This window comes from Electrophorus electricus, chromosome 5 (genome assembly GCF_013358815.1).
Source record: "Electrophorus electricus isolate fEleEle1 chromosome 5, fEleEle1.pri, whole genome shotgun sequence".
Lineage (NCBI taxonomy): Eukaryota > Metazoa > Chordata > Actinopteri > Gymnotiformes > Gymnotidae > Electrophorus > Electrophorus electricus.
Genome location: NC_049539.1, coordinates 13,009,770 through 13,027,163, shown reverse-complemented (window position 1 = coordinate 13,027,163; position 17,394 = coordinate 13,009,770). Strand labels below are relative to the sequence as shown.

The window sequence follows — 17,394 nt, the reverse complement described above, 5'->3', positions numbered from 1 at the left end:
CTCTCTGGGAACTCCCACCGGCTCTCTGGGCTCCTGGACATCCGACAACTCCATGCAGTCATCGCAAGATACTTAGAAATCTAGTGATTTGTTTCTCTTCCCCTGTCCACATGTCAGAGTCACTGGGGTTTTTCTGGGGGTAGTCTGACTTTCTGTTGGTTTTCGTTCTGGCTTCACCTTCCAGTTTGGGACCACTTGCCAGATCACCGTTTGCTCCCAGATTTCGACTCTGATTTTTGACTTGGATGTTTGGATTGTACCAGGTTTAGTAATAAAACTCTACTCATATCCCCTGAGTCTTGGCTATGCACAGATAACCCAGAGAGGAAAGACACTCTTTGCCTCAAAGGCAAAGGAAACAACTTACCCAAAGATGAAGGCTAAGTTATTAGAGGGCTGTTAGAGAGACTATTGGGCCTGGCTGTCTTACAGGGACTTTTTCCTAAACAGCATTTTAGCAGGTACTTTCCTCTTCTACAGTTGACTACATAGTGGAGCTATGCCTCTGTTGTGGTCTTTATTTCCTGTTTTTCTCTCACACTTTTGTTGTTTTATTCGTGCACGCATATCGGAGGAGGCGGACGAGTGCGAGATGAGTGAGGTTTATTTGCCGCAAATTCAGAGTCAGCATCGCTGTAACGGTCAAATTACAGGCTTAGTCACAAAACAACATTTAGATTGAAATACGAAACAGTGGCTCTACATACATCCACATACGGCCTTACATACATTGGTTAGACATCCAGTTGTAACGCTGAAGGGATAAACAGGATGCGGGGATGAGGCACGTTAAACAAACACATACGTTTGAAAGTATATTTAACATTCACGACTCCACACAAACACACTACTTTGGTCAAACACCAACAACTTCAACGACACGGCCTGACACGAGACTTATATACACGCGTGACAATTACACACAACAAGGATCAGGTGAACGACATGAGAGGGCGTGGCAATACAACACACACACACACACACACACGTTTGAGGGGGGAGGGGCCATACCATGACAGAGCCCCCCCTCAAGGGCGCGACTCCCGGCGAGGCCCTGAGACCAACGGCAAAAGGCGAGGTTGGAGGACTGGACGACCCGCCATGGGCCAGGAGGAGCAGGGTAGAGGGGGGAAGGTCAGTGACCAAGACGATGACACACACAGGGACGCACACACTAACGGGCATGGGCACACAGGGGGACAAAGTGACCGGTACATTTATTGTAATCGGGACAGACACGGTGACCGGGACAGGCACATGAACGACACCACACACATTCAATAGTCCGGGGAAGGGGGAAGGAACTCCAGCCAGTCCCCCAGTCGTCGGCTGGTTCGGAGACCGACCTGCTTGGGGGAGAGTGTTCCTCACCAGCTTAGGTAGTGGGGACTGTCCTGGTTTCAGCGCATGCGCGTCGGGAAGCACACCAGCTGTGTTTCCCGGTTCCGGTGCGGGTACTGGTGCCACTGCCTTTTTGCCTCCACGAGGCTTAGGGGTAGGCGCATGTGCTCTGGGGCTCTTCGCCTTAGGCGGAGAAGTGTCCTCCTCTGACGACGATGCCTCCCTGCCAGCCACCCGGGACAACCTGCTCGCTCCTGGGCGGCGTGCCCTGGGCGGTGCCTCAGGTGCTGGAGGCTCCTCGCTCTCGGAGCTTTTGGCATCACTGTGGGAGGGAAGATCCCTATGAGGGTCCTCTTCTACCTCCTTTGGAGTGTCCTCCTCACGAACGGAACCCATATCCTACCGCAGACAGACGTCGCTACACTCCTCTGTCTCTCCATAATCTGTGTAGCCCCAATAATCGCCCAGGCAGGGGTCGTAGGATCCAGCAGGGTCCATCTCTGAGTGCCGGTCCTCATGTCCGATCCTGGACCATGCACAGGGCCCCCCCAAGATCGTTCAGCGGGTTCCTCCCTCCTTGCGGTTCCTTGAAGCAAGGCCAGGATGAGGGAAGGTATCTCTGCTGGACAGTAGGAGTCCACAAAGTCCGACCCCGAGGACTGGAAATTGTTATACCTGCACCCGGAGTCAGGAGGGTGCCCAAGAACACGGAGACTCCGCTGCACGGGCTGTGGGCGAGCACTGACTCCCTTTCTTCTTCTTGCCTTTCCCAGGCATCCTCAGTCGGTCGGTGTTTCCGTAACGCTGAAGGGTTAAACAGGATGCGGAGACGAGGCACGTTAAACAAATGCATACGTTTGAAAGTATATTTAACATTCCCGACTCCACACAAACACACTACTTTGGTCAAACACCAACAACTTCAACGACACGACATGAGACTTATATACACGCGTGACAATTACATACAACAAGGATCAGGTGAACGACACGAGAGGGTGTGGCAATACGGACACACACACACACACACACACACACACACACACACACACACACACACACACGTTTGAGGGGGGAGGGGCCATACCATGAGACCAATGAACAGCCAAGGCAACAAGACAGGGTTTAAATCCATGAGCTAATAAGAGTTAAATGAGACCCAGGCGCAAATCATGAGGGGCAGAGAAAACGAAACTCAGGAACAGAACCACAGCAATTACACAAGACAGAGAAACCACAGAGACAGAGGAGCTTGGAGGGTGGCCAGTCGTGACAGTCCGCATATTGCAGATGTGTTTCTTATGCCCGCATACTACATCTTTTTCCCCATGTCTGCATATCACAGCTCCGTTCACAGGTGATCAGCAAACAAACAATTCATGTTTCAGGCTAAGCATCATGTATCTATGTACTGGACGAGTAATGACCAGCCCTCACACCCTGGCACTGTGTGTACATGGCACAGTCATGAGTAAGATACCATGTAGTAAGACAATAGATAGTTATTGCAAAGGAAACAGCCTCGCCTCAGTGGAAGATCACGCAGACCTGCCACACTTTGAGAGACATGTAGGAGTCACAGGGTGAGAACAGAGGCCAGTAGAGGTGTAAATGTGACTATCACACTCAGTGTCACACCCTAGCAGTGGTATTGATAATCAGTGATAATATAATCTGTGATAATCTGATAAAGCACCGATAATCAGTGATAGTCAGTAATATTCTGATAAAGCAGTGATAATACAGTCAATGATAATCTGATAAAGCAGTGAGGGAAGAGATCACATTTCCACAATTTCACGCATTAACTTGGGAAGAAACTTTTTTGTTCATATATATCCCATATCTTTTGAGTGTAAACAAGGAAACGCCCTGCTCTGCACACCCAGTCTTTAACTGTAACACATGCTTAATCCTGCACGCTCACCCAGTTGATATATGTGGTTTTCATAATATAATGAATACTCATAACAATTAATGCATGTTCTCCTTCCGTCACATCTGTGTACAGTTCTATTTCACTCCCAACCAGATTTCCATGGTGCGTAGAAAGGTTTGCAAAAAATTGTTTCTAGGCGAAATTCCTACACAAGCATGCAAACAGACTTTATGCTAGCAAGTAAGAACAGTGCCACATTCTACCATCTGTCCCATATGTACACACCTTCTTCCAGGTTTCATACATAGAAGTGTCTGAGGATTTCTGTGATACTTCTTCTGTGCCTTGGTTTGATGTATTTCTGTGTCAGGACATGCCAAGGTTAGGCGATAACACTCCCTAAAGCATCTGGCGAGGGCCTCAAAGGCCTCAGTCATCCACCCCGCTATCTCTCCGCCTCCCTTCTAGTCTTTTGTGCTCTGCTTACTCCGTTTACCTTCAACCTTTGCACCGTCTGGTCAGACTCACGTTGGACTGGCTGCCTAATGCTGGATCCCTGCTGAAAATACTCATCTGACGATACTTCAAGCATGCAAATAAACACAGAGAAACTCCTGACTCCCCTTTGCCGAGGTTCTAATAAACGTGAAGACGACAGGTTTGCGTGACTACCTTTCAAAACACTGTCATCTCCCTTCCCCTCCTGGTCCAGTTCAAAATGCAGAGGACTTTCATGCAAATGCAGTGTCAGCAGCATAAAAGCACACATGGGTGTACTGTGACAGAAATGAGCGATCCAAGAGTCGCAAGTGCAGTCATCGATGGGGTCCCTCCTAATCTCTTTCAGGAAGGCCTTCTGTCCACATCATGATGTCGTTCCTGCTCACGATCTGTGATATGATGCTGCTAACAGCAGGGCCATTTCAACCTTATTTTGTATATTTACATTTACGGCACTTAGCTGGCTCAGTGGTTAAGGTACTCGACTAGTAGTCAGAATTTTGTAGATGTCCAAAAGAATCGATAGTACGCTTTGTGTCAAGTCATACTGATTATTCATTTAAATTTTTTTTTAAAGTCAGGCACGTTTCATTATGCTATCTGGATCGGTCTTGGATATGTAGCGGGAAATTCTCGCTGAACTCTCTTATATTGTTTAACTCAACTGATCAGCACTTAGATTCTGTGAAACAATCCAGTATGTATGGTCCCAGTTTAAAACACAACACCCTGCGAGAAGTCGAATGTTGTGATATATGAAGGAAGTCAACCTTACGCTCAGAATAACGTTTTCCTTGTTTGTTATTGTGTAAAAATATTTAAATGCAAGACTTCCTTTTCATGCTCGGCTTCACATCACTGGGCGTATGAGACTAAAATTCTGTTTGCGAAAAGCTTGCAATAAAGCAAAAAAGATAAAAGTCTTGGTTTTGAATGTTATTTCAAGTTTTTGACCACAAATAGCAAATAAGGAAAATAAATAATAATTAAAATACAATAATAATTGAACACAAATTAGCAATTTAGCACTTTGCTATAAATATTTTATGTTTTAATTATATTTTATTTATTTATATTCTGTTTTAACTCTTTGATTTCGAAGTTGATCTTATTTTGTGGCTTATGTACAAACATATCAAGGCTGTCAGTGGCCTTTGTGGGACTGCTTGAGTGCTTGAATGATGAAGAGAAACCAGCGTTCACTACTGTTGCTAATATATGCTTGGGGTCACTGCGGGAAGTTATTGTGTCTCACTCCTCAAATTAGTACACCGAAGTTCGACGGGTATTTTCAGTGCATAGGTTCATTAATCCCTATAGCATGAGACTTTGGAGTTCAACAAGTACATTTCAATAGGAACTGAATTTAAGCCCTGTATCTGACAGATCGATGACAAATTTTGTGATGCATTTATTTTACAGTTGTCCCCTTTTAAAACACACCCGGTAGAGCATAAGTGAATAGTGTTTTATCATATTTGCAGAGTCATTTTTGAGAACAGTTTCCAAGAGGATGAATTTACAGCCTGCGTGTTAGATATATTAGTCACAATATCACAGTTCTGTTACAAAGTTAGTTTCAAATTCAGTTTCTCATAAGGAATGACATAACCAACATATGAAGCTAATTATTGTATTTTCTAACTAACCAGTCATTTATAACAGTGTCACCACAGAACTATATTTTGTTGAAGTTTGACTGTAACCTCAGAGGTTCTTTCTGCTTGAATGTGGCAGGCAATAAGCATTCTCCCTGACAGCTTCATGTGAATGCTTGGCTGTGTGTTTACAGCCTTTGCTTTTCCACTACAGGGAATAAACAGAAAGTCCAGGTGTTAGAGACATGGCCTGTTACAGATGTGAGGCGGGTATTTGGGTTGATGAGTTATTACAGATTTGCCATCCAGACAGAATCAGAATTCTATCCCATCGCTACAAATGGATATTTATTTTCTAATTACTAGTACCAACAGACTTCAGTGATATAGCCAATTACTGAAATTAATATGTAAAATGGTGAGTGTAGTGTGGCATTGATGTTTTTTAAATATTCATGTGCTATTTTACTCATGGATTACGCATTTTTAATGTTCATAAACTGCATTAAGTATTATGACATGTTCATGCTTTTGCTGCGTGTGTGTGTGTGTGTGTGTGGGTGTGTGTGGATGTGTGCATGTGTGTGCGTGTGTGCGAGTGTGTGAGTGTGTGTGTGTGTATGTGAGTGCATGTGTGTGTGTGTGTGTGTGTGTGTGTGTGTGTATGAGTGTGTGTGAGTGTGTGTGAATGTGTGTGTGTGTATGAGTGTATGTGAGTGTGTGTGTGTGTGTGTGTGTGTATGAGTGTATGTGTGTGTGTGAGTGTGTGTCTGTGTGAGTGTATGTGTGTGTGTGTGTGTGTGTGTGTGTGAGTGTGTGTGTGTGTGTGTGTGTGTGTGAGTGTGTGTGTGTGTGTGTGTGTGTGTGTGAGTGTGTGTGTGTGTGTGAGTGTGTGTGTGTGTGTGTGTGTGTGAGTGTCTGTGTGTGTGTGTGTGTGTGAGTGTGTGTGTGTGTGAGTGTGTGTGAGTGTGTGCCATGTGTTTCACCACAGAATCCTATAGCTTGTGTCATCATCATTCAGGCTGTGTTACATTTACGCAGTGATGAAATGGAAGAAATAATCATTTTGATGTGATTAGTATTTGATGACTCAGCAATTCTCTGGTTTGAGTCGCCTTTCTGTATGCGTGAGGCTCTTTGAGGTCGCTCAGATTGACTGATCATAATGAAACACCCAGATGAGTGCTGGCAGGGGCGAGCTCAGTCTCAGTTTCGAACACAACCTGCTTCCAGTCTGCTCTCCACAAAGTCAGTGCATTTTTATCTGATGATATACTCATCGGAGGAACTCCCAGGAATTTTTATTCCTGAATTTATGACTACAATATGACTACAATCTCTGTTTCTCTCTCCATTGTCTCTGCACTGTCAAATGTGTCAAAAGAGGAAACCATTTTTAAAGATGATTTAAATTGAACTCAATCCATTTCAGCATAATTTCCTAAATTTAGTATGAACACCACAGATATTTACTATTGTGTAAATGTAAATAAATAAACTGCACTAATTCCATTCTTTGTAATGCATTTATTAAGTGTCAGGATATGCAGGCAGAAGTTGTAAGCATGTTTGGTAAAAAGATGTTTAGTGAGAAACTAAAGCAATCCAAAACCATAGTAGAAAACCAGGCGAAGGTCAAATGGCTTAGAAACGCTAGCAATAGCAAACAAGGAGGTTAACATACACAGGAAATCATAACAGGAAGTATATGGGAGAATGAACAGGAGGATTATGGGGAATGTAATCCATAGATGTCATAGTAGATGTGCTAGGAGGGACAGATGCGACGTCAAGTCTATTTGCAATAACTCATTCAAATTAAAGGAACAATAAGCAATAATATATTTTTTGTTTTTTTTCTATGTTGTACAGCTAATGTGAGATGAAAAATCAAATTGCTTCGTAGTCCTCAAATGAACCAGTTTATGCCCTGTAGAGCAGAGACAGCCATGTTTAAAATAGATTTAGTACAAAATCTTCTAAACATCCTGGCCATTAGGAATAATGTGAAGACAAATCTTTGGAAAAATAACTTATTGTTCCTTTAAATGGTTATAACTAATGGCAATTAAGTAAATCAAGTAAGGGTAACTTTAATGCTGCCTTTTTATAAACTACGTGACTACAGCAAGCTCAAACAGTGGAAGGGTAACAACCAGAACCTGACAGCTCCTTTATCTCCACATAGCAATATGGTGCTAAAGATTAAAACATATGTAAGTAAAGCACAAGTACAAGACAAGCTTATCACAAGAACAAACATCAAGAGGGTTAGAGGAGACAACCCGTATACCATTCAGCTGCCTGAATACAAACTGGCTCTTTCAAACATTATGTTTCATGGCTAGTAAATAGTCATTTCGGTAATGTAGTTCACAGAGTTTGCCACACAGGTGTAAACTTCAGCATTTCTGATTGTGTGGAACCAAGTGTCATTTAAAAGACATGCACACATACTATGCCAACCAAAGGACATGATAAAGACCAAAGGTATTTATACAGGGAAGACAAAGTAAAAACACCATGGGGCTATCAGTGGGAGGGGCCAAACACATGACTCAGATGAGGTGCATGACAACAAAAAAACCACGTCAGACACAGCTGAAGTAGGGGAAGTCCTGTGACAACACCCTGTAACAACCGTATAATCTGTAAAATCAAATTCAGGTCTGAGTAGAATCTGAGTCTAAGATAACCACTGCAGTATACTGATCTACGGATATACAAACATTAAAATTAACATTTCAGTTTGACAGTACAACTAACCTTCTTTTTTAAAAATTATCTCAAAGATGAAAATTATACTGTAGATTTGAATAAGGCCTTTGCTCACTACTATGGTGGTCAAATAAAGGAGACCAAGGATTCCTGACAGAAAATTCATCTTAGTAATTTTTCCAGTCATCAGAGTACAATGGTAACTGAAATGTTTATAGATCAGACTTGTCTAGTGGGCAGTAATACATAATAGGTTGATGCAGAATTAACATAGTTAAAAGCAACTAGAATTCTAGAAGTTTAGCTTTAGCCCAAATCTCATTTCAAGCAGAATTCTTATTTCAAATCATTTTTCTTAATGTGTCTTGAATGCTAGGTGGTTTCCCCATACATAACTGTGAGCCCTTCAAAAGGGATGGGACCTCCAGTGCCTTATGGAGCTACAGAAGCACTATTACTGGCCATGGTGAAGGTCTCATGTCTCCTCAGGCTAAGCCCCCAGCCCACAGAGAATCTCAGTGACCCAGGACCAGAGAATCTCCAGCAGTAGGTGTAGGTCAGTAGGCGTTGGTCAGTAGGCATAGTACTTTTGCTGGCCCAGACCATTTCTTTCCCTCAGATCTTGCAGTATTTTATTAGCCTCGTCACTATCGAGGGGAGTGCCTGGATCCCTCAAGAGATTCGGTTTGGTCATGTCACACACGCTCACGCTGTCTAGCAACTCCCTCCGATTTATGCTCAGCTCCGTTCCTGGCTCCATGTGGAAGGCCACTGCCACATTATCCCACACACAGGACACTCTGCCCTTAAGTGGCTTCGCAAACATCTGGCAATTAGTGTTGTCCACCACCAGCTTATAGAAGTAAGAATCAGAGGGAGACTGGCAGAGCCAGGACATGTATCCGTCGCGGTAACCGCAGACACTGTTCATGCTGTAGGGCAGGCGAGGGTACTGGCCGTACTTTTGGACGTGCCGCGGATGCACCAGCACGGTGTAGAGGATCTGCTGCCGGTAGAGCTCAGTGCACAGAACACGCAGGACGGGGGCGGAGTCCTCGCAGAACTGCTGGGCGTACTCACGCAGGAGCTTCCGGAAAGGGAAGGTGAAGCGGAAGTTGCCGTAGCGAGACTCGCTCTGGAACGCCGGGGAGGTGGTGAACTTCTCCAGGAAAGGAGACTGGTTGTAGTCCGCGTCCTCGAATGTCCACCTATAAAAGCGCTTCTCAGCAAAAGCAATCTCACTCTTTGTCACTGACAGGCTCCACCACAGGAAGTTGTCCTCGGTCTCTAGATGAGGAGGCTTCCGGAATCCACCATCTCTGATGATCCCACGGAAGCCACTTTCCCCTGTCACATGGCACACTCTGGATGTTGTGAAGAGCACAGATTCGGGATAAGGGAGAATGTTCCTCCTCCATAGATAGTGGTGGTCACTCTCGTAGTTTTCTTTCAACTCTGACAAAGTCAAATGCTCCTGTTTAAAGCATATTTCAGGAGGGCATCTGGAAGGAAAAAACTAGACTTTACCACAATGATATACACAATAACACTTAATAATGCTGAAAAACTAATGCAGGATTAAGTTACTTTGATGGTGATTTAATAAGGTTCTTGTCTGATTGTCATGGTCTCTCTCTCAGCTACAAACTCTCAAGAGCTTTAAACTCATACGTTTTTTATTTATTTACATCAGTATATTTTGCTGATGTCTTGAAGCACTATGGCTCATAAATAACAGATATAACAGGAGCTTTTACCAGTATGCAGACAACACTCCGCTCCGTCTGTCCTTAGCACGGATGCCTATCAGTCTATTAATTCATATTATAATTTACAATATAAATGGCATTAGTTTGTGGGCGTCTCAATATTTTCGTCAGCTAAATTGTAACAAAACTGGAGATTAAGAGCAGAAGATATATTGTTGTATGTAGACGCAGTGATAATATCAATAATATCAGAAATGATATTTTCAGTGATTTTTGATAGTGATTTTACCTTTAAAAACACATTAGTGAAAACAAAGAGGTTCTTTGCTCTTTCTATATTGGACTGTGCGAAAATGGTTCAAGGCAAAGTTTTACATTATTATTATTATTATTATTATTATTATTATTATTATCAACATTATTATCTTATCGTGCAATTCACAAAATCATCAACATGTTATGTGTTTTGAGGAGCTCAAGCCCGCTCCAGTCCTAACATTTATGCACACCACTGAGGGTGTTAGCGGTGTTATTGGTAGGACGCAATAATTCACAATTTATTAATATTTAATAAAGAATCGCCTGATCTTTGCGTCGTCTTGCTGCTGTTCTGCTTGTTTCTACGCGGATTGTGTATTCATTGCGTGTGTATCGACGTTTTAGGCTACACTGCATATAAAACTAAACAAAAATGTACTATATATATATATAAGAAACAAGTGAAGTGATAACTTAAGAAAGGAAGTCGCGTTTTGTCCGAGTCGCCATAATACAACCTCGCACAAGTCATGTGCGAGTATTTATACACCTTTTTTTCCAAATATCTTTTTATACATTTTTTATATATATTCGGCTACGTTCATTATCTTGCTGGCTCATTTCACCAAACAGCCGGTTTATTATCATTCTGGTTCATTTCAGCAAACAACCAAAAGCTAATTATTACTAGATCAGTTATCATTACGGATGTACTGCGACAGACTTGAAGTACTGAGCTATTAAGTAATGCATATTAAATGCATCTAAAACGATGTGCTAGTCTCTATAAAAATCCTCACACCTACAAAAAACGACTTCTCTAAAATCCTCGGCGAATTGAAAATCCGTAAATCAACTAAATTGAGAAATCAAAACACATCACTTGTTGCTGTACTAAAATATTATAATCTCTAAAATAATTCGCCATGTTATGATAGACATTTTGACATATTTAGATTACACTGATTATCTTGTTTTTTATCCTTTACCTGGAATGAGCCATGGCGGGCTATCTCAAGCGAACAGAGTTCTCTTCCTAGTGATAAAACGTCACAAACAGTTCACGATAAAACTTCACAAACCCGCCTCTTCAGGAGCCGATAGAGGAGTGGTTACTTTTTGCTGTCAATATTACAGGCTTGTATTTCATGTCATCTTTTTTGCCCGCATGCTTTTTTTTTCTTCTTTTTTGTACACTCTTTTTTACTTTAAATAACTGCTGCCAACTCTCCTATATTTGATTTCGCTTGTTCTTTCTTTCCACGTTATCTTTCTACATGATGTATTGTGTGAGCTTGGCGTGTTGACCGGTCCCTGCGACTTAAGCCCAATACAGCACGGTGGGTCGATGGTTAGCACGTTTGCCCCTTTCAGGTAAAAAGATTCGCTACCCTAAAAATTGTCCTGGTGTGACCTTTTAAACACTGTGTGTTAATGACTGTATCATCAGGTGTGTGAGTATGTGTAAATAGCTGATATCTGACTGTAAAGTGTCCTTGAATTTGAGAAAGGCGCTGAATAAATGTAACTACTACTACTACTAATAATAATAATATGTGCAGTAATGGAAGGTGCTCTGTCCTGGTTGCTATCCTCTCTCCCCTTCCTGTGCGTGATGCAGTGCCCCAGGGGACTGCGGTTGCTGCATCTCACTGGTGTGTTGACTGGATTTAAAAAGTTGTACGTTGTAACTCAAATTTCCCTCTAAATATTTGCCTCCACACTGTACCCTCAGATCCCGTAGCTAGAGGATCCAAATGCTACGCGGTTTTATTACGGAATAGGTTGGGACTGAAGGCAGAGGTTTCTGGATCCATAACGTAGCAAGAAAGGTGTAGGGTAGGTAGCAGGTCCCGGTGGAGTCCAGGGGCCCGTGAGGGTCCGTTCACCGGGGCTAATGCGTACAGGAACGGATTGGCATTCGTAATGAGGACAACAACATGTCGCTTGAACGGAAGAGTTCGGAGAGGGAGAGAATAGGAAACAGGTCCGTCTAGTTAGTGCTGACCGGGCCAGATCAGACAGGACGGTGGGCAGAGGTGGGCGTGGCAGTGATGTGACGAGCGTGGTCCTGCGGGAGAGCAGCGCTGCACTTTTAAGCACTATCGTGCGTTTTTATTTCTTTGATTTCGTTGTCTCAGCACTTCACATGCTCACATTTCATTCTATGCACTTTATGTCTTTTAATCATATTTATTTTAATTCCGCTTTTACCTCTTAAATCTTTCATTTTACTTCTTTACATTAACTTTACTTCATTTGAATGAGGTAAAACTATTTTAATAAATCGTAACTTTTTATTTTAATTTTTAGCAAACACCTTCCCGAGGCGATAGACTTTGGGATGTAATAAGCTGTGGCGTTCTCGTATGTCTTCACATCACCCGTCAAAGCCACACCTCTTATCTTCACTTCCAATCCATTATTTACGGCTCTTCATTAAATCAAAGGTCCTCGCTTTCCCGGATCTTTGAGGCAAAACTAGTGTTCTTTTTTTTTGAATGGTTACATAACTTTATTTATCTTTAGCATATTTTTAGCATGTTCACAGAGTCAGAAAACTATCCTATGGTCCTTTGTGAATAAAGGTAAAGAAACTGTGATTTATGTTTTTAAGTTTTTATATCACCTCCCATTTCACAATAATATATATTATTCAGAACCAGGAGCATTATTCGGGCCTCACTGCATTAAACACTGTATATCCTTTGAGGTTATTGGTTGTTGCAACCCCTAATTAAACCTCATAGAGGTGAGACAGAAGAAAGACTAGGCTGTGCACATAATAATAATAATAATAATAATAATAATAATAATAGCAATAATTACAACAATATTAATAACAATAATATATTAACAGTAATAATAATAATAATAATATAATATAATAACAATAATACTAATAATATAACAACAACAACAACAATAATAATAATAATAATAATAATAATAATAATAATAATTGCATTGTCCAGATCATTCCTTAGCACAAGTTTACTCGCTGCTGTTGGAGTTTTTTGCTGTTTTGGGGGTTTTGTTTGTTTTTAATTTTGTTTTGGGTTTTCTTGCAGAAATTGTGGGGGTAGTTTGTATATACATTAATAATTAGATTAGAGTCTAGAACTTGCTCCGATCTCCAACCAGTCATGAATGCTAGATAATTGCTCCATCCAGTTGGGGTCACGGGCAGAGACGTAGCGCAAAATTCTGGAGCCCCAGTGCAAGGGACGGGGTTATTTTTAATTTCTTTACAATCCCCTACTGGGCCCTGTGAGCTCCTCTCCTGGGCATCATGGGTGTTCAAGGGCAATCCTTTTAATTCTCACTCAGGTCATCAAACAGCAATCTGCTGGTTAACTCAGAAACCCAGGGAACAAGGACAGAGTCAGCTGTAACAACCGCAAAGTCTGAAAACTGTAGACTACAAAACCTAAAAACTATAATCTTTCAAATAGAATGATTATTTAGTGTATCTAAATAAATCAAATTATTATAACCGAGCCACCTTTTCCACAAAAACAAAAACCAGATGGCTCATGAGGACATAAGCTTTAAAGACATTATAGACAAAACCTTTTACTGTGAAAATGCCAGTACAATTAGGGTTGAACTAATTAGTGTGGCAGGATGCAAAAAAAGCAGGAGGCAGTATGGTGAGGCCAGGCTCTGTAGCTCAGTAGCTCAGTGGGGTTGTGAGTTCAATCCTCACTGGGCCCTTTCTCATAATACTGTGAGAGCTACACTATCAAAGCAACCTGTGTTCCTGTTCACTTGTATGTGACACCTTGAAAGTTGTTTACTGAAAGCATAATTCATCATGGAAGTGGATAGTTTCAGGTCTGTCTCACTCAAACTGACCTCAACTTCCACCTTGCAAAATTAAAAACAACCACTTCATGGCATCAAAACCATAATGTTCAAACTTTATTTTCACATGTACACATTGTAATGTTTACATTACAAACAGTGTTGCCTGTGTAACTAATAGAATATAAAACTGACATAAGCACTGATTTTCCTGATCGGAATAAATGGAAATTGAGGCTCCCATATGGCCATTTACTGATGGTCAGAATTGGCCTCAAACTCACACTTTATAAACCCCTCTGTGTTCAGGTTGGGCAGTGTTCCCTGACAGAGACTGAGGTGTTTAACCAGTGTCTCCTTCTCAAACCGGAAGATCTTATCCTGTGGGACATGGAAGGCCAGTACCACATGGTCCCACATACAGAACTTCCGTTTCTTCCTTGGCACTTTTTTCACCAGCGTTTTGCTGGCAGGAGCCAGCCGAAAGGCATGCGTCTTGCTCAGTCCCTGTGGTCTCCACACTATCTTCCCATCCTGGAACGAACACGGGGCTGTGGAGCAGTCTTCAAGGAGTGGATATTTCTTAAACTCTTTCTGGACGTCTGGAGCATGGACCACGACGGCATACATGACCTCCTGCTTGTAGACCACCGTCTCATAGATGCGCATCTGCGGTGCTCGGCCCTGGCAGAACTGGTCTGCGTAGCTCTCCAACAGTTCAGTGATGGGGAACGTAAAACGAAAGTTCCCCAGCCTGGAGGCCTTGCGGAAGGCTGGTGAGGATGTGAATTTGTACAGGAAGGGTTTGCAACCATTGTCAACTCCTTTTTGCAGAAGGAAACGCCTCTCTGCATCTGCAATGCCATTACCTGTAATAGCTAAGCTCCACCAAACTAGACCCTGCGAGGCGTTGGTGCCGGTCCCAGGGTCCTTAAATCCGGGGTCACTCAGAATGGCCTGGAGGCCACTAAAGTTAGTATCATGTCGTAGTTCAGATACGTGGAACTCTGTCGGACAAGGGAACCTCGGAGGATATGTGGAGAGGTAATTATTCAGTATTTGGTATTTAATTTCACAAAACCTCAGGTGCTTCCCTACGAAGTATTTTTCTTTATGTCCTCTTCTATTTATGCGATCCATTCTGCTGTGATCTGTAACGGACAGCAAACTGGACAAAGAAGAAAAAATAATTGAATGCAAGCAGTTGACAGCTTTGTTTGACTTTCATCCATTTTGTAGTTCAGGGTCATTTGCAGTTATTCGTGGCTGTGATCTGAAATTGTGTTGCTTGTCATCTTTCCTTCTCTTTACCTCATCTGGAATCGTGTTTGGTGGAAATTTTGAAATGTTTCGAAAAGTTATCACCTCTTCATTTGAAGGTACAGTACTCAAAGATGCATTGCAAGAAACAATCATTTTAATATCACCAGTATTTAATGACTGAGTAACTCTCTTGAATGATTTACTTTTCTGTATGTACAAGGTCCTCTCAGTTATTTTGCAAAGCCTGCACATTTTAGACTCCTGGCATACCTACTAACCCCCGCCCCACTTTATCTCTCCTTCTGTCTCCCTGTTTATCACTTACCCCGCCCTTATTATATAGAGCCATGGCCAATTATAAATAATTGTGGTTGATGTTTATGCGTAATTTGTGTGAATAAAGTGACAGACAGAACAGAAACCTGGAGTTGATCATTTTTAATGGCATCCTTACTGTGAAACCAAAAAGATTTAACTCTTTAACCAACTGGGGGTTAAATTATATCTGAGTTGGAAATTAGGCACACTTTCCAGAAAATTCGGACTTTGCTGGAATACTTTAAAAGGTACATTTGTATGTCCTAAATGAAGCAGCAAGCATCTTAATTTGGCTTTTGAATGAGAGTTGTGCCTGTTTCTCATTTATTATTATCTAAGCCCAGAAGGCTTTGCTGGCAGCAGGCCAGGCCATAACTCCATTTCAAGTGAAATGTCTAAAGCCAGAGAAATCGAAACTTTGAGACGTTTAAACACATACTGCATAGAACATTATTAACGTATTGAAATGCAGCTCCACACCCAAGACAGAAAAACACAACTGCTGTCATCATTCAAATGAGGTTGTTATAGTCCTTTCAGAACTAAAAATCTAAAAACTAAAAACTTTTTAAAAATCTATTCATTACTACATAGGTGATAATTGTTTTGCTGCTCTGACTTTGCTTTACTATAGCACATTGATACGGAACCAAAAGCGTCACTATTAAGTTAAAGTGCAGAATGTCATCTTAAATTAAACAGGGTTATTATGTTGTTATTTATAGTCCTCTATTTCTGAGAACCATGAATAATCTCAGAAATTAATTTACTATTAATCTCCCCAATTTGGAGATCACTTGTATTTGTAGACATTCAACCACATTCATCTGAAAATTGCACACTGTTTAAGCACGGCACAAATTGAAAACAACTGAGGTTTTACTTACCAAGTGCCTGAGTAATGTTTCACAATCTACTTTCAGACTAGCAGTTCCTGTTAAACCACAGAATGAAACCTTCAAGTGCAGAAACGGTTATTCAACCCCTGTCTCTCCTCTTCTTGTCTTTTACTTCCTCGGCTGCTTCTTGCCCACTGCTTCACTGTCACGTTTTCAAATAAAGTCTGTTCTGCTCGTGCTAGCTGCGCACAGGGCACGTTTCCTTCAACAGAGAACAACATCTAAAGACCAAAACTAGTAAACGGGTTTCAACCAGTCTGCTTGCAGAGCATCTTATACATGTGTCAGAATAAAATGTGTTCAGAACAGAAAATAATTCTCCTTGTAGGAAATTCTAACACAGATTCCCCCGTAAACTATTTGCACACTTATGAAGGCATAGCTAATAGACGATACAAGCATAGGGTTCTGTGTGGTTGTTAATGTACAATGATTATCATTGTCACAATCCACAATTAATTTCACTACTTCCACAGATAACACTGGTTTAGAAGGTTTTTGTTTCTTTTACAGTTTTTGGTGTTCCAAACAGACTTTTTGATGCTGATCACAGAAATTACTTGAAAATAGCTGTGACATGTTTTGTTACATATGTGGTGAGTTTATTCCAAAAGCACTGAAAAGGAGTTTGACTGTACTCATTAAGAAGGCGTACGAGTTATACTTCGGGTGCAAAATTCGCGACCAGGACAAATCATGGACTCATCATACATGTTGTGCATCTTGTGCCAGTAGTCTGCGAGCTTGGTTGAAAGGTGTATGACCATCCATGCCATTTTCTATCACAAGGATATGGAGGATCATATAACTGATTGTTACTTCTGCATGACGAACGTATCAGGATATTCTTCAAAGAACAGGAAGTTTATTGAGTACCCGAACCTTGCATCGGCAATAAGACCAGTGCTGCATGATGACAGTCTTCCTGTTCCAAAACCTCCAGCGGTGTCGACAGTAGAGGATGAGGATGAGGAGGTAGGCAGTGATGATGAGCTGATGCAGATGGAAGCTGCTGCTGATCCAGACTTCGTGCCATCAACATCCAGCGACCCTCATTTATTATCTCAGGTAGAGCTGAATGATCTGGTCAGAGATTTGGGTTT

General features: G+C 41.8%; 2 protein-coding genes across 2 annotated transcripts; both read right to left on the bottom strand.

Moving 5' to 3' along the window:
- Positions 1 to 8,608: 8,608 nt before the first annotated feature.
- On the bottom strand, positions 8,609 to 11,045 carry LOC113577912. The gene is made up of 2 exons (XM_035526458.1): positions 10,994 to 11,045; positions 8,609 to 9,539 (listed from the first exon to the last, which is right to left on the bottom strand). The coding sequence occupies exons 1-2, from the start codon at positions 11,005 to 11,007 to the stop codon at positions 8,609 to 8,611; spliced, it is 945 nt and encodes a 314-aa protein (XP_035382351.1). The 5' UTR covers positions 11,008 to 11,045.
- A 2,861-nt stretch (positions 11,046 to 13,906) lies between these two features.
- si:ch211-197h24.8 lies at positions 13,907 to 16,553 on the bottom strand. The gene is made up of 2 exons (XM_027010804.2): positions 16,280 to 16,553; positions 13,907 to 14,979 (listed from the first exon to the last, which is right to left on the bottom strand). Exon 2 carries the CDS (start codon positions 14,949 to 14,951, stop codon positions 14,064 to 14,066), a length of 888 nt encoding a protein of 295 aa, XP_026866605.2. The 5' UTR covers positions 14,952 to 14,979; positions 16,280 to 16,553; the 3' UTR covers positions 13,907 to 14,063.
- Positions 16,554 to 17,394: the final 841 nt, after the last annotated feature.

Coding starts and splice junctions, on each gene's coding strand:
- si:ch211-197h24.8 (XM_027010804.2), bottom strand. CDS start 14,951: ATGGATCGCATAAATAGAAGAGGACATAAAGAAAAATACTTCGTAGGG.